The sequence below is a fragment of the Acartia tonsa genome, chromosome 3 (assembly GCF_053477335.1).
Source record: "Acartia tonsa isolate MP-2025a chromosome 3, ASM5347733v1, whole genome shotgun sequence".
Classification (NCBI taxonomy): Eukaryota; Metazoa; Arthropoda; class Copepoda; order Calanoida; family Acartiidae; genus Acartia; species Acartia tonsa.
The window spans coordinates 21,439,221-21,461,409 of record NC_137262.1 but is presented as its reverse complement, the minus strand read 5'-3'; the positions used below and the strand labels follow the sequence as shown (position 1 = coordinate 21,461,409).

Genomic DNA, 22,189 nt, shown 5'->3' with positions numbered 1-22,189 from the left:
TCCTGTAAAAAACGCACATGGGGTAACAAAACATATAGGGGTAATATTTGGTGATAGGTAGAAAACGCATATGGGGGTAGGTTCGAGCAATTATATCTTGTGAAAGGTAAGAGATATTTGCTTGACTGTGATAACTCAGATTGACATTAGGAAGCCGTATATGCACATGAGGGTAAAAAAATTAATATGGTGGTCATTTTTCATGATGGGGGTAGGTTCATATCTGGAGAACAGTAAGTTGCTTGACTTTGGTAAATCAGATTTACATAAGGAAGCCAAATAAGCACATGGGGGTACAAAAATTTATGTGGGGGTCATTTTTCATAATGGGGGTAGGTTCAAGGGCTTATATCTTCTATTTTCTTTTCATTGCATCTTTGAACTTTTTTGGTCTTGTTGTTTGGCTTTATTTATCATATTTTTTATATCGAGTATAAAGGTTCACAATTCTATGTACAATTACTTAAATATTTCAAATAAGAAATTTTTTTAGAGAATTTTCTTCTTCAAGGGAAAATTGCAACCCCACTCTAATTGGCATAAAACAATTAGTGCAGGCGTTACTTTAGTATATTTCATAATGATATTATGCATTACCTTGGTTTTGGTTTGACAGTTGGTTTAGGCAAAGCAGGCAGAACTGGTAAAGTTTCCTGTAGTTACCCACATCAAAAAAACTTTATATATATTTTAATAATTTACTAGCGGCTACGCCCCTAGAAGCCTCTAGGGGTACTTAAGGTTGGAGGGGGAAAAGTCGACAACATCCCATTTTGAATTTCAGTTTCAAAAGAGTAAAAAAATATTTTTTGGGGGGGGGAGAGGGGGGTGAAAACACCCTCCCCTAAAATAGTTTAAAACCTTCCTAGGACCTATAAGAAGCTTCACAGTAAAGGAGAACAATATCGGTTCAGTGGTTAGCGAGATCCTTCAGGACAAACAAAAAACGCTTATTACTTTATATAATAGGATAGAAATTTAAATATTGCAAAGAAAATAATATTTAAATCTAGTGCAGTTCATGGTAACATGTTCCTGTTAACCATTTTCTCCAAAAATCTATGATATTTACCCAGTAAAAAGGTAGCGTGCTACGTTGTTTGATATCGTTGGTGATAAACTTTGGAAAATCAGCCTTTCAAGTAAAGGTAGCAAGCGAGTTCGCCATCGATATCGTAGAAGAGTAGCATGAAGTAATGCTACTCTCTATTCGGTTCTTTCTATAGCATAAAAAGCCTCTCAGCTCTTTTTTTAACTTTTTCTATTTTTATCCTCCCTCTCTCTCACTCTCTTTTAATTTATGCTACTATTGTGCGACTTTGCCCCATACTCTGCTACAAACTCGCATGCTACCTTTTGCTTGAAAGGTTGATTTTCCAACGTTCATCGCCATAAAATTAGGTGTTAATTCATGGCGAATGGGATTTGAGGTAGCATAGGAATCGGTTCATATATTGCACAAGCTCGAAGGCGACTATATGTCAAAATATCTAGCTGGGTAAAGGCTGCAAACAGCTGAATGTACATGGCATGCCTGTACACCGTGTTAACTAGCATAAAAAGATCAATAAATAATTTTATTAATCTTTTTCACACACTGCGAGATAACTGTCCATTATTTAGTGACCAGATTATTTTTAGGCCTTCTTTTGTCGGTCAAAACTTTGTGTGATCATACGTTCCACCATTTGGCCGTTAATTTATGGAGATAATCGTTACCAGAAACATTTACAGTGAACTGTATATCATAATTATACTAATCATCTGATTTTTGGAATGATGACAAGGACAACAAGGTGAAAAATTCTAAACATAGAATCTGTATAATCAAGTCCTAAAAGTATGTATGTCCTGTATTTAAGTAATTTTGAATCCTATATACAGTACCACGTCCTGTTTTTTAAAAAAATTTGTTAAAATTTTGGCCCCCAGCCAAAACAAGATGGTTGATTTATGCAAAAAAATGAACCATGCAAAATATTTTTTCTGTAATGCAAAAATTGCGATGGTACAAGCACTGCAAAGTTTTTAAAATCTGCAAAAAGACCTGTTTTTAAAGCTCTTGTACCATCTCAATTTTAAAGATTTTTACAATATTTCAATTCTAGTGTGTCAATATAAACCTGAAATTTACCAAAAAAATGGGGGTTGTCTAAATTATAACATATGAAGGACTAAGGTGTAGCAAGTAATCTTCCAAGGGAAGCAAGTGATGTACAGCGATGTACCGTGATGTACTTCGGTGAGGGCGGCAAAAATATAGGCTAAAACCCCACAGGCCATCACTAAAGGAGCACATATATAGGGGCGGGAGGATCTAATTGTTGGAGGTCAACATTTTCGGTACTACGTCAAACACTAGATACGTCAAACAGTAGATGCGACAAATGCTAGACAGACAAATAGTAGATGCGTCAAGCGCTAGACAGACAAACAATAGATGCGTCAAACACTAGACTAGGACAAACAGTATAATTTTCTATTTCGCGACAAACAGTAGAATTTTTAAAGTACGACAAACACTAGAAGCGTCATACGCTAGAATTTAAACTTAAAAAAATATTCAAAGATTTTTTCGTTCATACTATATACTAAATTTATACTACTATTAATGCAGGGATAATGGTTGAAAATGTACATCCCCTATAGCATAAAATTATTGGTTAAAACGTTTGAACACTCAACTTATTAAACCAACCAATCAATTTCAGTAAAGTGCCAAAAGTTGCTTAGCCAACGAATAAGAAAACTTTCTTATAAAACTTTTGACACCCCGCCCCCCCCCCCCCCCACCATCAATCTCATTTTTTATTTTAGTATATTTTAAATATTATTTTTTTGGGGGGGGGAGTAATTTCTTCTAGGGGCGAAATATCGGGGGAGGGTGGAGGTACCTTCCCTCAAAATAGTTATAATCCTTACCAGGACCTATGAGAAGCTACCCTGTTAAGGAAAATCCGATCGGTTCAGCATTTAGCAAGATCCTTTGTTATAGACAAACAAACATTATTTTACTTTTTTATAAGGATTAATTCTAGCGTTTGTCGTATCTATTGTTTGTCGCCTTTATAAAAAATCTAGCGTTGTCATATTCTAGCGTTTGTCGCATTCTAGCGTTTGTCGTATCTAGTGCATGTTGTGTCTAGGGTTTGTCTGTCTACTGTTTGTCTGTCTAGCGTTTGTCGCATCTACTGTTTGACGTATCTAGGGTTTGACGTAGTACCAAATTTTCAAAGAGCTTCTATCGCGATGCTACAAAAATAAAATATATGCCTAAAATTGAACAGAGAATAATAGTTTCAGGTAAGATTTTTAAAAATCTAAATTTGTTTTTCTTGTGAACAGTCCTTTTTAGAGGTATTTACAAGAATAAAATATACACACGGGATCTGTGTCTGTTTGTCTTTACCGAAGAATCTCGCTAACCGCTGAACCGACATGGTTCTCCTAGTAGCTCAGGTTTGCGTTCTAAGGTTATGGGAGGTTTTTTGTAACTATATATGGAAGGGTTCAAAAACCCTCCTTAGAGAAATAGCACAGAAAAAATGACCACCCTTACCCAAATTTTTTAATTATAATTAAAATTAAAGTGCCCCTAGATTACAATAAACACCCTTATTTATTTTTTAAAATATACCTTTTAAGTCTGTCTGTCTGTCTGTCTGTCTGTCTGTAGGGAGGTTTGCTCTGATGAAATTAAAGACAGACTAAGATATTTTTTATCTGCTGATTAAGGGCATCCACTTTTCATTTGGTTCATTGTGTATTTCTTTATGCTAGGGGAAATAATGTTATGGTAGAAATGTGTTTTCTCTACCATTGAAGAAATATAATTTTCTCAGCCTTCATAAAAAACGGATTTTGACCTTTGGTGTAAAAAATCCGTTTAAAGCATATCAAATTCACTTTTTCTTTCCATCTATTTATTATCTAAATAATAAACTTTTATTAGGGGTAGTAATTCTTACTATATCTATAATTACGAATTTTTTCACATTTTTGATTGGAGAATATTGTGCTTAGTTTAGAGAAAACACTAGGAAATACACCACCTTAACTGCAGAAAGACTGCCACAAGTTGACTCAATATCCCAATTTTAAATAACAAAAAATTTGTAAGCATATCAGAAATTTTTAATATTAAATCGATCTAGAAGCAAAATTATAAGGTTATTTTAAACACAAAGAAGTAAACAGAAGTAAACCGATTTTTTGATAGATTGTGACTATAAAAATGGGTGTATTTATTGTAAAATGAGTTAAGTTACTGACCTTCTAACTTTGTGCCCAAAATAAGCTCATAATTTTGCGTTTAGCTAATATAGTTTAATATTGAAATTTCCGATGAGAACTGGGAACTTTAATAAGGTCATTTCAAGATGACTATACAACTTTTTTGTCATTAGAGCTAGAGCTTCAAATTCGGGGCATTGGGTCTACTTGTGGCAGTCTTGCGACAGTTAGACAGGTGTATTTCCTGCAGGCTTCTTTAAACCCTTGTTCACAAATCTAAATTTCAACAAAAGTTAGCAATAAAATTAACTGAAACATAGGGGGATTTAATGTAAGGTTCATTAAAGGTATACAGTGTGTTTTTTTTTTAAAGCAATTTTACCCCACTTAAAGTTATCAGAATTTAATGATTAATTGCTTATTTTCTTCGTTTTTTAATGCAATTAATAGAACACCAAAAAAATATTTCAGTTTTTATTTAAAAAGTACAGTAAAATAAAAAATTCAAAACTTAGGTGTCAACATCTAATAATGGTTTTAGCGCATTTTTCTTATGCCTAAATCTTGAACCCTTTGCAAGAAAATAATTGGATTTTCCGTAGTCGACTTTGGGGGGCCAGTACTCCCTCCCTGGTTGAGATATGACCTTCAAACTTTGATATGTTCTAGTACATGTCCCTAATGTATCTGTATACATTTTTATCTCTATATCTCAATTTTGAAGTGTTTAACAGCCATTCTTGCAAAAGGTTGAATAATTGAACATAAGGAAAATGCGCTAAAACCATTTTTAGATGTTGACACCTAAGCTTTGAATTTTTGATTTTACTATACTATAAACGAATGAAATAAGCCATTAATCATTAAATTCTGATAACTATAAGTGTGGTAAAATTGCTTTCAAAAAAGTTCTCATAAAAAAAACACACTGTATAAGATGAACAGATTATGTAAAGTGCTGTTTGAATTGAGTCAATTGTATTTTTGATAAAAGTACAATGAGAACGTTTTTAATTTATAGATGTGTTTCCTCATATTCATAGACATATTCTTTCTCTACGTAATCAGTATTTTCATTGTAATCCTCAGCATTTCCAACTACAGAAACATCCTCATATTCATATTCAACCTGACCAGGTTCAATCAAATTATACAAGTTTTAATTTTTCAAGATAAAATATGGCCTTATGTTAAAATCATATTTATGACTTAAAGGTAAAGAAAAGTTAACTGCTTGTGTTCATAACACATAAAATTATCTAGAATATAAATTTCTAAAGCTCTTAAAACAAAAGAGATGTAACAAAGCTTTACAAATAGCTAACCACATTACAAAAGTATTGCAAAGCTAAGCATTAGAGAATCACACACAGTTTCAGGCATTTTTGTAGAATTGACATTTCCTCTTCGTATTCATAATCTCCAGGAAAAGCTAAGCTATCGTCATCATTGAGAAGTGAAGAATCTAGACATATAGGTCATGGCAAAAATACAAACATTAAAACTCAATAAAATCTTTTTTTTTTAAACAATTTTTTTTATTTTCATAATTTTGCCATGCCTATTCCAAAAACACTTTCTACAGTCAAACCATTATCAATTCCAGCAATGCCAAGAATTTCATCAATTTCTGAATCAGTTAGTTCATCTTCTCCTTCCTCTAGTAATATCTGTGCAGCATTCTTAATCTTAATTTAAACAAAAATCCATATTTCTTAGTAGCAAAGCTACTCTATAATTTACTTTGTCTATACATTTTTTTGTCCATCTGTATGTTAATTAGGTTGCTAGATTGATTCCTAGAATTTTACGTTTTCGTAATTTTCTTGACTCCTTGTCAAGTCAGACAACTGAAATTTTCAGGGAATAAATAAATTCACATTCTACATATTTTCAATAAGTTTCATTAAGATTTGTATGTTAAGTGGGGTGCTAGATCGATTCCTATCATTTTAGGTTTTCATGATTTTTTAAAACCTTATTCAAAATAGACAGCTGAAGTTTTCAGGGATTGAATAAGTTTATATTCTACATATTTCCATCAAGTTTTATTAAGATATGCTTATTAGTATGGGTACTAGATCGATTCCTAGTTTTTCAAGTTTTTGTGATTTTCTCGACTTCTATCAAGATAAACTGCTGGAATTTTTAGAGATTTATTTTATTTAAGTTTTTCATGACATGATCTATAGATCAGTTTTTTTAGTTGTATAACCATATTTTTTGCTTCGCTACTTATGGATGTTGTCATCCTTGTTTTTATTTTAGTTAAGTAAGTTGCTATACTTAGTTGAAAGAAAAAAAATGTTACCATCTCAGCTGGAGATTTGTTCTCATCTGTTAGTCTAAGACTAGACGCAGCATTTTTAGCACGCAGTTTCTGGGCTATTTTCTTATCTGTCTTTTGGAGAATTGCAGCATTACGCTCTAGATCCAACCATTCAAGAACCTGTAGATTATTAAAAATAGTACATTAAAATAAAAAAATTATAACAATGTTTAAAATCTAAAGAAAAAATATAATTAATTTCTAACTAAAGATTTCAATTTTATTGTTCTTTAAAGGTTTTAGTCAAAATTAAACTATACATACAAATGCATCTGCCTCAATTTACTAAATTACTTACACCTTTTTGAATATCCTAAACATTGGACTTATCTATCACCCTGAAACCTTTGACTGGACCTATGAAAGCAGCCAGATTTTAAAAATCTGGCAACTGATGTTGATGATTATGGTAGGAGATGGTTTCTAACATAACTAAACTTCCTAGACTATTAAATATTAACCTTTCGTCGTTCCCCCGGTTGAAGGTTTATAAGAGCAGCCTCTCGGATTCTCTCAAGAGGTTCTTCCTTTTTATCCTTTACTGCTCCACTATTATCAACGACATCGCTTCCCAGATTTCCACCAAGCAATTCCTAAACGTAGTTTCCAAATAACTCCTCTATATGTATATAAAAGAAATTTTGTGTATTGCTTTTGGAATAATTGCTACTAGAGTCGGGGAGGGGCAGCATTCAATGCACTCCAGCCCTTCGTTTTTTTTATATCTCATTTTCTGTGTGTGAAAGATGGAGGGCTATGACTAGGTGATTTTTTAAATATGGGTATGACACATAACTGAGAATGGGAATTGTTTGAATATATCCATTCTGGCAAGCACAGGTTGCCTCAAACCTGGCAGGATCATCCAGGTAAAAAGCAAAATAGTGTTTTGAAATATATAAAAATTAGTCAAGTTCAAGTCAATTTCAGGTTCCAGGTGTGATCCTGCAGGTCCTGGTCCTCCAGGTCTCCAGAATCTTTAAAAGGCTCCTGTAATCACAGTTTTTGACTTTGAAACTTCAAATTTTAAACTTTTTTTACATGTCTACATAACATTTTAAAATTTCTTAAAAGTCCACCACCGTTTTCCCGCCGACTGCTGGCTGCGGAGGATGGCAGCTGAAATTTATATTTTGATATTTCTAATATAAAATTTACATAAAAATGGTTCTTTCAGCTTCAAAAATAAGGAAATTACAGCCATTTAAAATTAAGTAAAATAGGACCTAAAAACAAAGGTTGTTAAATGAAAGGGTGAAAGGAGCGAAACATGAATTTGACTCACTTATAGTTAGAAATTAATTATCAAACAGGGGACATGAAAAATTCTATTAGCCCTCTAGCTCTAATAGGATAATAGCGGGTGCATTTAAGTACCACCCGACCCCCCCCCCTGATTAAGGTCCGGAAAGGGGCCTGAATGTTAAGGGTTAACCTCGGTTTAATAAAAACTTTAAACCTAAATATTTTTTCAATTAGACATAAAAAATATGGGTTCATATATACCTTTAGAATCAGAAAAATATTACGAATCCATTCTAAGCAAAATTGAAAAAGTTTTATAAAATAATAAAAAATATAAGTTTATTTTAAGAATCATAATTTTCGGCTTTAAAGGGTTGGCTTGAACAAAACCTGAACAAAACCTAAACAAATGTACATACACTGTAACAGATATTTTTTAAACACAAGAAACAATAATGTATTTTTAACTGCATTGTTTTGAAGTTTATAAACAGACTGAAGCATATTTGTTCATAATTTTTCATTCTTTACATGTCATGTAAGTATCACTATTTTTATTGTAGTATCTATTGTATATATTGTATGAACATTATCCTTTTTTTTTGTCAATTCTATTGGTTAAGTTTTGAGGTGAAGTTATTTGATTTGTCAGTTTTTGAGATTTTTGATTGGTTAGTTTAATAGTTACAATTAAGTGTTGCCTGTAAAAATATAATATTTTAGGCCATTTTTATTTTTTAAAGTTTTTACTTTTTTTCAATTTTGCTTAGAATGGATTCATAATATTTTTCTGATTCTAAAGGTATGTATGAACTTATATTTTTTATGTCTGTTTGAGAAAATATTTAGGTTTAAAGTTTTTAATAAACCGAGGTTAAAAAATAGATTTTTTCAATAATTACTCAACAGAATTTTAAAAGTAAGGTGTCAAATTAAAGATCTTACTATTTTTGTTCATACTGGCAATTTTCTTCTTTTATTTTGTTGTGTTTTAGTACCTTAAAACCGACTTAATTATTTTTTTTTAAAACTTAAATTACTTCAAAAATAAGAGGTCTACAAAACAACGATTGCATATCTGAATTCTCTGGAAAATTTTACATCTATTACTTACTAAAAGCACCGGCTAGCTATTCTGAATTAAAAGCAAAAAAGTTAAGACGCCTTCTTTTAATACGTCCATTTATGGTCTTGTTTCAAAATAAATGTGCAAATAATTAAACTTAACAGTCGGGCCCCTTGCCGCACCTTAATCGGTCGGGGGGGACTATTATCTCAGTTTCTATTAGAGCTAGAGGGCTAATTTTTTTTGTGCAAGTCCCCTGTTTGATAATGAATTTCCGACCTCGTATAAGTCAAAGTCAATTTTCGCTTCCTTCACCCTTTTATTTAACAACCTTTGTTTTTAGGTCCTTTTTTACTTAAAAATTTCAAACGGCTGTAATTTTTTTATTTTTGAAGCAAGAAGAACATTTTTTTTTGAAGAAAATGTTTATCTTTATGTAAATTTTATAGTAGTAATATCAAAACATAAATTTCAGCGACCGCAGCTGTACTTAGCAGCTGCCGCAGTCGGCGGGAAAACGGCGGCGGATCTTTATGAAATTTTAATACGTTATGTAGACATGTAAGAAAAGCTTAAGTTTGAAATTTGACGTCTCTAATTAAAAAATTGCGGCCACAGGAGCCTTTTAAAGATTTCTGGAGACCTGGAGGATCAGGACCTGCAGGATCATACCTGGAACCTGAAATTGACTTGAACACCTGTATTTCATATGAAAATGTACTACTAGGGGATATTTTAGTATTTTAGTATGATAAAATGCTTTGTTTTAATCAAAAAAATATTTTTGCTTTTTACCTGGATGACCATGCCAGATTTGCTGGCATCCTGTGCCCGCCAGGATCGAGATATTCAAAAAATTCCAACTCTCAGTTATGTGTCATACCCATATTTAACGGAGGGGGTGGGGCGCTCAAGACCCCCCCCCCCCCCCCCGACCGTTAAGGGTTAATATAGGATTTTCTTCTATAAATAGTATTATCTTAATAACTATACGTAGAGTCGCGTCCATAAAGCCCTCTAAAAGCACATGAATGAAAAAAGGAAGACGACCCACCTCTTTCAAATTAAGTTTTATGGATAAATATTAGGTTAAACAAATGGTTGAGCGGTTAGCAAGACCCTTCAAAACACACACATAGAAAGATAGCCATCCTGTAAATTCCATATAAACGTTTATCATAAATTAGATTAAAATCTTGCCTGAACCCTTGTAAGCTTAGCATTTGAACCAATACTTCCATTTTGAAGAGATTCAATGATACTACCTCCTCCACTCTCTCCCCCTCGTAGGCGAAGCTTTTCTTTACGGTTTCTATCTTTCTTCATTTTCCTAAAAGTTACAGATAGAAGATAGAATTTATTATAATTGGAAACATCTGCTATAGCTATTGAATGAATAGGTTTTGCAAAAATATCAATATTTATTTCCAATGTTAAGCTTTGTTCTGCTGAAGCCTAACCCTGATTTTTAGGAATTTATATAATTGTTATATAATTAGGATAATATAAACTGAGGTTGGTTTTCAAGAGATGAAAATATGTTTTTTTCCGTATGTTGTCTGCGTTTAAATTCAGTTACCAATCCAAACAAGGTGCGAATACTGAATAATAGACCTATTACTCAAAATACCCTTTTTCGAATTTTATTCTTCTGCTAACCCAAAAAGTTACTTTAGGGGCCTACAAATACATGAACAAAATTTCAGCTCTTTATCTCTACTGGCGACCTAGCGCCAGGCATGTAAAATACGGATAACGGTAGCACGGCAATGTGCAGTTTTTAAGTTCTTCTGCATATTTCAAATTAAACACATAAGGCCAAAGATATGATATCCCAAAAATCTTTTGTCAAAGTCATGCATTTTATACCTGTGAAAAAAGTAATCGCCAGCGCTAGGTGTATAGTAGACTTTGACAAAAGATTTTTGGGATTTTATATCTTTGGCCTCATGTGTTTAAGTTGAAATATGAGGAACACCTAAATTCATCTTCCAAACCATTCTCTAAGCATTTGAAATTTTTTTTTATGAAATAACGGGATTTCAAAACTGCCCTTTAAAAGGCCTAAAAAATAACTTTTTTGTCACTTTTTTCACTGTTTATAGTTATTAAGATATAAATCTCAGTTTTAAAAAATTGGCGCCTCCAACACCAAAACCGGCAGTTAAACTTCTGTGCCCCTACTTGCACCCCTCTTCGGCCAACAGTAGTTATCTCAAGAAGTAAAAGAAATATCAACACACAGTAAAAAGCAAAGTACACAAAAACTTTGAAAATTGAATTTTGGCACTTTCCTTCTAGGGGCTTGTGGAGCAATATTCCCCTCAAAACAATAAAAATATGAGTTCTGAGCTTATTTTTAAAGATATCAACCTGATTTTTAAAGGAAAACTATGTTAACATAACTGAACTCAGTAACCTTTACAGATTTCATTTTGGGACTTTCCTTTAAGGGGCTTGTGGGGCAAAAGATCCCCAAAACTATAAATATGAGTTCTGAGCTTATTTTTAGAGATCTTGGGAGGACAGGATATAGCTGTTGCCCGCAGGGGTCTTCAGCAGTAGCCCAACTAGGTTGATGAACAATACTTTCTGAGGGTAGCCCTTTACTGTGTACTGTGGGCCACCAGAAATGGGTGGCCACTCTGGCATCCATCCAGAAATGACCTGCTGTGGCCAGCCCATGGGCCAATCTGAATGCATCTCTATGTAGTTCAGGGGGCAGCAGAAGCCGCACCTGCGCCCAGACAGTGTGGTCCCCTTAAGGTTGGCCTTGAAGGTGGCTTGCCTTCTGATACCAACTGGCAAACCTTCAGCAGGAGGGTATCTTTGGCCATTCTCATTAGGGTGGTGCTGGCCGCTGATGGTCAATCGGGGGCTCCAGGAGGGGGCTGCTTCCCTATGCTGCACAAATGGAGGACAAACTCTGCTTGTTCAGCTACTTAATCTGCTGAGGGGTCTGGCAATGCAGCATCCTCCCGGCAGGTGAGGGCATTGGCATTGGTATTCTGCATTCCAGAGCAATGACAGACAGTGAAGTCTAGGGCGGATAGCTTCTCTTGCCAGTGGGTGACCATCCCTGTAGAGGCAAGGAGAGACTTCAGTTGCAGGAAGGTGGATGAGTCAGTGTTGATCTGGAAGCTGAGGTAGCACAGGGTATTGTGGAACTTCTGGATCCCAAATATTATGGCGGCCATCTCTCCCTTCTCTTTATTATTAACTATTTTACAAGAAAAACAGAATTTAAATACATAATATGTACATATCTATAAATAGAAGTGATAGGATGTGCGCTATCTGGTGATAAGGGGGCATCAAACCGTTGTCTCTGTTCAGTAGGGCTTGTGAAGCTGGTGCTGGAGGAGAAGGGGAAGGCTAGGCTGGGGAGAGTTGGAGACTGCTCCCCTTCACAGAAATCTGCAGGGAATATCATGGCTGGTCATTAAGCTTGGGAATGTCATACACAGCTGTTTCCTTTTACAATTAGGATTAGCTTTTATGACAGATGCACAATTCACAAAGTTTAGAAAGGTGTACCATATGCATATATATGATTCTATATGATGCTAATACATTTACCTGAGAGCATTGATTGCTGCTTGTTGTTCTTGTAAAACTCTTTCCTGCTCAGCTATAGCCTCCCTCTCTCTTTGTAACTTAATCTCCTAAAAATAAAAAAAATTAAATTAAGTTAAATTACACTAATCATTTATTTATTGCAAATGCTTTATTTGTCGAAATTTTTTTTTATTTTATCTAAAAATTACAGGAAGCCTGCAAGAAATACTCCGATCTAACTAGATCCAATACCCCAAATTTGAAGCCTTCAGCTTTAATAACATAAAAGTTGTAGGCATTTTAAAATGACATTTTATGTACATTGAAAATTTTGAAAGATTTTCATTGCTCATGTTGGAAATTAAACTAGGTAGTCTAGAAATAAAATTATAAGCTAATTTTCATCATAAATTTATGTTCCCAGCTCAACCAAAAATAGCTTAATACCACCGCAGGATCATTATCTATATTTCCTTTAGAGTAGAGCTCAATCAGACAGACAGAGAGAGAGACATTGCTCTACTTTGTATTATAAATGTATTCAAATTTACTCCATAATATACAACTTAAATGTACCAATCCAACTTGACAATAAATAGTTTTTAGCAGTGTACCTGTAATCTAGCAAGAATTCTATCATTGCTTCTATCTACTAGTCTTAGATGAGCTTGAAGTAGTGTTGCTTTGTCTTTTAAATCTCCCTAGAATTATCAAAATTATTTATTGTATTTTCATATTATTTGTGGATAAAATATCTGAGGCTTGGGTAACGTGTTGTGGACTTATCTTTGTTATGCCAATAGAAAAAAAATTGTGATTTTAATGACACACCATAATGGAAAATATCAACAAAAGTTAAAACTGTAAAAATAAATTTAAGACACGTTTTTCTTCAAAAATCTTGTTAATATATCAAATTACCCTGATATTGTATTCTTTTCTTCATGGATTAAGGAAAAAGGTTAGACGAAGGATTAAAAATACGTCTCCCTGATTACCTTTAATTGCTGATAAAAAGTGTGAACTTTATTAAAATCTATATCTATTCCTATATCTCTAATATCTATACCGAATTTCCCCTTATATCCTGCTAGTCTATTCTTCTATTGGCCTTTCAGTCGGTAAGTAAGGCTATCAAAAATATTTCATTTTTAGGAAGAAAAAGTTATTTACTTAGTAGTAAACAAAGATAATTTGATTCCTGTCTAGAAAACGTATACTGAGAATAGTCTCTTTTGTGGCAACGCACCTTAAGGGGCGATTCTTCGTATTTTTCACAGTAGGTTTTCTCCTATTTTTAGCTCCTGCGGGGGGCTCTAACCCTGCGGGGCCAATTACCTAACCCTGTGGGGCAATCACCTAACCCAATATAACCTAACCTTAAAAGGACTCTCCACAGAAAAATCAACTTTGGATTTTTGAAAATCTAACCTGAAATTATTATTCTCTGTTCAATTTTAGGCATTTTTTGTTTTTGTGGCATCGCGATCGAAGCCCTTTGACATTTTTTACCTCCTTTAAGTGAATCCTCCCGCCATTTAATTTGTGCTGCTTTAGTGATTTTTAGCTTCTATTTTTGCCGCCGTTGTCGCATTCATCGCCCTTCTCCGCCGCTACTCCGCTGTACGTCGCTTTTTAATACATGCTCCCCTCTCCCTTGTTCAGAAATTAAATGGAGGCTGGGGGTGTTGTGTATAGCTACATATGCAATGTATAGCGGAGTAGCGGCGGAGAAGGGCGATGAATGCGGCAACTGCGGCAAAAGATGGTTATATTTGGCGGAGGCGAACACTAAATGGAGGCGGCAGGATTGTCCAGTCAAGGAAGAGAATAAATCGTAGAGCGGCCGGTTGCAATGGAGCAAATGTTCTTTAGCGGCGAACATATATTGAGTGGAGGAAAGTGAAGTATATATTGTTATAGCGACAGTACAAATAGGCGGCGGACAAAATTTTCAAAGGGCTTCGATCGCGATGCCACAAAAACAAAAAATGCCTAAAATTTAACAGAGAATAATAATTTCAGGTTAGATTTTCAAAAATCCAAAGTTGATTTTTCTGTGGAGAGTCCTTTTAAATAACCTATAAAAAGCAATTTTAAAAATACAACGAATCGCCCCTTAAGGGCGTTGCCACGAAAGGGACCATTCCCCGTATTTTATGGCTTTTATAAGAAATTCCATTTTGAAATCTCTAGTTTCAATAGCATTTACATCAACAACATTCAAACGTTAGTTGTGTTTTCAAAATATTTGATTTATTTAAATTGATTTATTTTTCTTTGTTTGGCAACTATGTATGTTGTCATCCTTGATGAATATCTTTTACTTGATCTTATTTGATTTTACCTGTTTCTGAAGTTCACTTTTAATATTAGCTTGTAGTCTCTGCTGCTCAAGTTTTACACCATTATTTCTGTTCTCTTCCTTATTCCTCTGTAATTTTTATCATAAATATTATGGATAACCAGTACCACATTTATAATTTAAAAAAATAATATTTATTTAGTTCAAAAAATACTAAAACCTGTAATATATCATGAATAACTCTTTCCTTCTCTGCCATAATTTCTTTCTGTCTTTCGATTTCTTGCTAAAATTTATACAAATCGTTTAATATTTTTTTAAAGTTTAAAATCTAAAACAAAAATTAGGAACCAAATAATAGGTCTGAAATAACCGTATGAGAATGAACTTGCAACTTATTTTAGAAAAAAAGGACAGTTTCAAGTTTTCAGCTATAATTACAAATTAACATATAAAAGAAATTAAGATCAATTTAATTCAGCCATGTAACCCAATTTGGTTGTTTTATATGTTTATTCAAATTTAAAAATACATAAAAAATCTAAAATACAGGGTGTGTTTTTTTACAGGACAACAGTGTTGCTTTTTTAATCATTTTTAAATTTTATATCAGAAAAAAACATTTAGTGCTTTTTAACATATCATGTCTTAAAAACAAGTTTAATTTTTTTAGATTAATGGACCATGACCAATTAAAAGGGTGTGCAAAAATGTGTAAATTTTTAAAATTCAAATTGCGCGGCTTTTTAAAAATGAACACGTTTTTTTAACACCTGAATAGTTTGTAATCCATTAATCTTCAAAAAAAGGCACTTTGAAAAACCGGTTTTAAGACATAGTTTGTAAAAACAATTAGATGTTTTTTTCTGATATAAAACACCCCACTTAAAAAAATTATATAATCTTTAACTTTTGTTAATTGTAAGTGGGTTAAATAAAGCAATACTTTTTTCCTATTAAATAAAAACACCCTGTATGTATAAATTACAGGTCACAATACGTTCGAAATTGATTTGGCTTTTGTGTCAGAACCTGAATTGGGACATAGTGCATTTCATTACCCTAGGTTAGGTAACTTGATTTCACTTTTCAATAAAATCTAAAAAGCAGCCGTTTTTGCAAGAGGCACCATTTATAGTAAGAATTTTAGAGGAAAATTAAACATTTTTTACTTAATTTCTACTTCTATTTTCAACTGAAGAAAAAATCCTTTTGGGTACATACAGAAGCATTGTTGTTTCTTAATCTTATCCAAAAAAAATTTTAAAACTAACCCATAATTGCCGATTTTTCATTTTGTTCGATATGGACACTTCCATAGGGCTAAAATCAAAATTTTAAAGCTCTAAAATGTTGTTCATCGAAAATAAATAGCAGTTTATAAGGACTTTTTTGCATCCATCTTTTCATTTAACAGAGAAAACAACCAAAGAATCTATTTTTCAATTTTGACATAAAAAAAGCATTTGATAAAAATAATAAAAATAATAATTTTTTTAAAGTGCTAAAAAGTAATACAGACTATTCAGTCTGTACCTCTGACATTTAAATAGATGTAAAAAACATCAATTTATTATTTATTACAGAAATTCTTATCAGAGCATTACTGATAAACCAAGGTCTTATTAGATAACATACTAAATGCTCCTTTAAAAAAATGAATTTTATGAGAAAATCATGTTTTCAAACGGACATTTCAAATTATACAGTAGCTTCAAGTGACTAGCTGTTTCCAGAGTGAGAGATAATAATGTTTATTGCACTAGTCCTCAAAGTTTTACAATTATGTTTCTTATTCGCTGGTTAAACAACTTTGGGGACTTTTTTAATTGGTTAGTTTATTAAGTTGAGTGTTTAAACGTTTCAACCACTAATTTTAAGAAACATATAAGGTAGTTTTCTGTTTCATTATTAGGGATATACATCAATTTATAGGCCTTTGTCTTATCCCTTTTAGATCCATGAGTTGTACCACCCTTTGACTTTAGGGCGATGTTGATCTTGAAAATAGCCTAAAAACACACCAAAACAAAAGTGCAACCAAATTGGACCAGCAATTTCCAAGAACTTTGGCTACAAACAAAAAACCCTAGTACTGAATGTATATTATAAGATAAGATTGATTTTTCATGTCTATTTTGTAGGTAAAATTGTCTTTCTAACTCACGCTCTCTTATGCTCCCTCTCTCTCAATCTCTCTAAATCAATCTTCCTCTCTCTCTTTGTTTATCTGTCTCTCTCCTTCTCTGACTCTTTCTAGCTCTCTTCAGGGGTGAAAAAAGGGAAATGAAGTTCTTCATAAAATGTTGTTTTATGGGGTTGTATACATCCCCTTCTGCACGCTTATGGTTCAAAATATTGCAGACCACATTGTAACCTACTCTTTTTCCAAAATGAGCATGTTTACGGGTTGCTCTTGTTTTTGAGCAGCAGTAGGTCTTTATTTTATCTTTAGTCATGAAATTTGTTTAGTCCAAGATTCGTACCTGTCACTACCATGTTCCAATGTTCTTAATGCTATATAAATTGATAATACTATTACTTGGATGTTGCACCAGATTTTCATTTACTCTAATAAAGTGATTCTCACAGCCGGCTTAAGTTAAAATACCCCAATCAACTCCCTGGATGAACAAACTAAAATAAATGAGGTCCATATTAGCTAGCTAAATTGGTAACAAATTTTCCCTTGTTAATATATATATAGTCTGCACTCAATTTATATAGATATAATACACCTCTGGGTGATTTAAAATTTATCCTAAGTCTTAAAACCGCTGACGACCAGACATTCAATTGTATAGCTATTTGTAAATGGGAGTCAAAAATTTATTGAATCAGAACTATGGCTTCATGGTGCTCCCTGGAAATGCCTTGAGGAGCTGAGTCAGGAACTTTTGTCCGTTTCCAAAAATCTCGTTCCTAGCCTGAGAAAATCTAAAAAACCTCTACAAATTGGACAATTCTCAATAAACCTTAAAAAATTTTGGTTTTTTAGTGATTTCTAAGGCTAGGAACGAGATATTTTGAAACGGACAAAAGTTCCTGATTCAGCTCCTCAAGGCCTTTCCAGGGAGCACCATTAAGCCATAGTTCTGATTCAAAAAAAATTTTGAATGTCGTCTTTGCATACTAATAAGTAATGAATTATATTTTTAAGTGGTCGTGTTCTAAAACTCAATTTTTTAAAATTCTTTTTCGGTCAGAAATGTTTTTAAGGTTAATTTTATCTGTTGCATATCCCCGCTTTGTCTAATTCCGATATGAACCCACCCTAGTGCAGATCCCCGCTTTGGCCTCAGAAAAAAAATGTCCAAAATCGACCCACCCTAATATATACACGTATTATCATTGCTATAGTAAACAAGTTTTAGAAAATATAAAAAGATGAACGGAGATTGGAATTATAGAGTAGCTTAGCTTAGCTATATTATCACTTGGATTTTCATGTTCTCTAATAAGGTGAAACATGTAGTGGGCTATAATAACACTTCCACCTCTACCAAATTTACCTCCTCCCCTCCATCTGGATGAACAAACTGACCAATACATGGGTTCCAGGATAGCAAGCTAAATTGACGACAATTTCCCCGTGTCATAATATCCACGTATATACTACATCTATTATTAAAGTTATGACTATTTCTAAATTATATTTATTTGGGATTAAGTCGGACAGAAAAAATGTTGTTTTAATCCTATTATATAAAACTAGGGGATGCGCCACTAGCATCTAGAAGCATTTAGTATGTTATCTTATAAGTCTTTGGTTTATCAGCAATGCTCTGATAAAATTTCTGTAAGAAAATTTATTATAATTGGCTGCTATAATAAATTGATTTTTTTTACATTATTTTAATGTCAGAGGTAAAGACTGAATAATCTGTATTACTTTTTAGCACTTAAAAATTTTTTTTATCAAATGCTTTTTTATGTCAAAACTGAAAAATAGATTTTTTTGTCCTGTTAAATGAGAAGTTGGATGCAAAAAGGGCGTTGCTACAAAAGACCTACTCTACAAAAGACCTACCCCTACAAAAGGTCTACTCTACAAAAGACCTACCCCTACATAAGACCTAATCTACAAAAGACCTACCCCTACATAAGACCTACTCTACAAAAGACCTACGAATATATATTGTTAAATAAACATCAAATCCTTATACTAAAGTAACAGGATGTCTGTGTCTCTGTCTGTGTGTCTGTACCGAAGGATCTCGCTAACCGCTGAACCGATCGGGTTCTCCTTAACAGGGTAGCTTCTCATAAGTCCCGGGAAGGTTTATAACTATTTTGGGGAAGGGTACCACCACCCTCCCAAGAGAAATGACAAAAAAATCAAAAAAAAATTCAAATTTAGAGGAGACTTCAACGTCAAATAAGGTGGTATCGTACATAAAAAATTAACTTTAACAAACAACAACATTTTAAGTGCCACTAGAGGCCTCTAGGGGCGTAGCCGCTAGTTTATTAATAAAGTAATACATAATCAATACATAGCCTCAGCGCTCGGCCCCCTGGCCTGCCTAGCCGCGGGCGCTCGGCCCCCTTGCCTATAACCTAACCTAACCTTACCTAAATATTGTAAAAAAAAATATTAAAATTTGAAAAAAATCCTTCAACCACTTTTTGTAAATCAACGAAATTCTAAAATATAATTAAGTTAATGTACGATAAACATTCATACATTATTACATATAAGTTAGGTTAGGTTATAGGCAAGGGGGCCGAGCGCCCGCGGCTAGGCAGGCCAGGGGGCCGAGCTCTGCGGCCATGACCTTCTAGCATTACGATTTTTTGTAGAGTAGGTCTTTTGTAGGCGTTGGTCTTTTGTAGAGTAGGTCTTTTGTAGGCGTTGGTCTTTTGTAGAACCGACGAGTAGGTCTTTTGTAGGGGTAGGTCTTTTGTAGCAACGCCGCAAAAAGTCCGTATAAACTGCTATTTATTTTTGATGAACAACCTTTTAGAGCTTTGAAATTTTGATTTTAGCCCTTCGGAGGTAATAAGATTTTTATTTTACCCATATTGAACAAAATGAAAAATCGGGTTAGTTTTTAATTTCTTTTTTTTGGTAAGATTAAGTAACAACAATGATTCTGTACATACCCTAAAGGATTTTTTCTTCAGTTGTAAATAGAAGTAGAGTTTAAGTAAAAACTGTTTAAATTTTCTCTAAAATTCTTACTAAAAATGGTGCCTCCTGCAAAAACGGCTGCATTTTAGATTTTATTGAAAAGTGAAATCAAGTTACCTAACCTAGGGTAATGAAATGCACTATGTCCAAATTTAGGTTCTGACACAAAAGTCAAAGCACCTTCGAAAATTCTGTGAGGTGCATGTACCAACCTTTGCAAGTCGTCTTTTTTCCTCAGCAATTTCTCTTTGTTGTCTAAAATAGAAAATCAAAGTATTCAAACCTCAAAAAGAAAAAAAGTTATAATAAATTAAATTAATGATTATATTTTTATTTTTTACAAATCTCATCGCTTACTAGATTGTAATTTATCACATCTCTCTTTAATTATTAACTTTAGATTTAAAAAATTGTCCCATGCATTCGGACATTTAGGTGTTAAAATAGGACCTAGTGAGGGTTAGCAGCAGTTAAGAACAAAAATACTAACCATTCCTTGTTTCAAGATATGGCAATTTAATATTTTAGGTCAAATTACACTAAATATCCTAATTTCACTCTTTCCTCATTTTTTAACAAACTGAAACTTAATCGTCAAACCAAATGAAAGATTATTACTTTAATTGTGCAGTTAGTTTATCATGTTAGTTATTAATATCATAGGCGTCCAAGGGGGGGGGGGTAATGGGCCAACTGGCACCCCCAAAATTTTTTGAACAATATCCCCCCCAAAAAAAAATTACCCCTACCATGGGGGTGCCGTAGGCACCCCCAACGATTTTGGGGGGGGGGTATTTACCCCCCCAAACGATTTTAGGGGGGGTAATTACCCCCCCCCCTAAAATAAATGTTCTTTAAAAATTTTTTTTTTTGGGGGGGGGTATTTCCCCCCCCCCCCAATTGAATGTTCTTAAAAAAAAAATTTTACTGAAAATTTTTTTTGGGGGGGGGATCTATGATGTAATTGTAAAGCACTGAAGATTCCATAAAATAGATACCGAACTAAATTAAATATTTCATTAAATAATGAAAAAGAATTTCTATAGGCGATTTCTTTTAGGAGGATGTCAGGGTGTCTCAAAACTAGTTATAAAACTTACCAGGACCTATAAGACGCTTCACTTTAAAGTATAATCATATTGGTTCATTGGATAGTGAGTTAATTATTGTATTTTTATGTTCTAAAGAATGAGATACTACTATATATTTGAACTAGCGGCTTCGCCCCTAGCCTCTAGGGGCTTCGCCCTATGAAGTAATGGAAAGTCAACCCTCCTAAATAGAAATATTCAAAAAAATTATTCTTTGTTTAATTACTCTGTGGTAAAATTAAACCCAGGTTGTGCGTTTTATGCACAAAAATTTTAATTTGTACAAATTAAACCCAGGTTGTGCGTTTTATGCACAAACATTTTAATTTGTACAAATTAAACCCAGGTTGTTTGCCGTATACACAAAAATTTCAATTCGTAAAAATTAAACCTAGGTTGTTTGCATACACAAAAATTAAAATTAAAAAAAAAAATATTTAAATTTTTTTTTTGGGGGGGGGTGATTCATGGGGGCTTCGCCCCATGTTGCATTTGGGTTCCCCCACCCCAATTACTGGTTTTTGTTTACAAAAATTTTAAAAAAGAAAAAATTTTGAAAGTGGGGATTTTTTCATTTTTGGGGGGTTGGGGTGTCCCATCCCCTAAGAAAATAGCTTAAAACCACCAGAGGACCAGTAGGTATATTCCCAGAAGGGTAGAGCCCAATTTGATCAGTAGTTACTGAGATTTTACAAAAAATATAAAAAAAAAATTTTGGGGGTGGTTTTATTTTTTATTTTTGGGGGGGTTGGGGGTGTCCCAACCCCTAAGAAAATAGCCTAAAACCACCACAGGACCAGTAGGTATATTCCCTGAAGAGTAGAATCCGATCGGTTCTGTGGTTACCGAGATCTTAAGGGACGGACGGACAGACAGACAGACAGACGGACAGACGGTCAGACGGACAGACGGACAGACATCAAGCTACTTTGTATTATAGATAGTAGTGGCGCCCTTAGCATCTAAGAACTCGTGTTTTCTAAAGGGTAAAAAGGGAGGAGAAAAATAGCCTAAAACCACTCAAAGGATTGACCTATAATAGTGTGGAACCATCATGGGATCTATGTGAAGCTTTCCTAAAAAGGAGAACTCAGTATTAAAAGTAATGAAATCTGAAGCTATAGTCAAATAAACCTTACTTACTACTTTATGTTATAGGATAGTACTTATTAACTTAATAGATTAGGTAGGTGCTTTTTTTACATAATTAAATTACCCCCCCAAAAAT

General features: G+C 33.5%; 1 protein-coding gene across 1 annotated transcript in view; it reads right to left on the bottom strand.

The window, feature by feature from the left end:
- Nucleotides 1-22,189, bottom strand: part of LOC145313630 (uncharacterized) — a 61,319-nt gene that overhangs the window by 4,958 nt on the left and 34,172 nt on the right. The window contains exons 8-19 of the mRNA XM_080153116.1: nt 20,083-20,125; nt 14,957-15,022; nt 14,779-14,865; nt 13,046-13,132; nt 12,453-12,538; nt 10,074-10,203; nt 7,024-7,155; nt 6,545-6,682; nt 5,795-5,921; nt 5,639-5,698; nt 5,266-5,364; nt 598-655 (exon numbers count right to left, since the gene is read on the bottom strand). Coding sequence (XP_080009242.1) covers nt 598-655; nt 5,266-5,364; nt 5,639-5,698; nt 5,795-5,921; nt 6,545-6,682; nt 7,024-7,155; nt 10,074-10,203; nt 12,453-12,538; nt 13,046-13,132; nt 14,779-14,865; nt 14,957-15,022; nt 20,083-20,125 — 1,113 coding nt within the window. The remainder of the gene's footprint in view (nt 1-597; nt 656-5,265; nt 5,365-5,638; nt 5,699-5,794; nt 5,922-6,544; nt 6,683-7,023; nt 7,156-10,073; nt 10,204-12,452; nt 12,539-13,045; nt 13,133-14,778; nt 14,866-14,956; nt 15,023-20,082; nt 20,126-22,189) is intronic.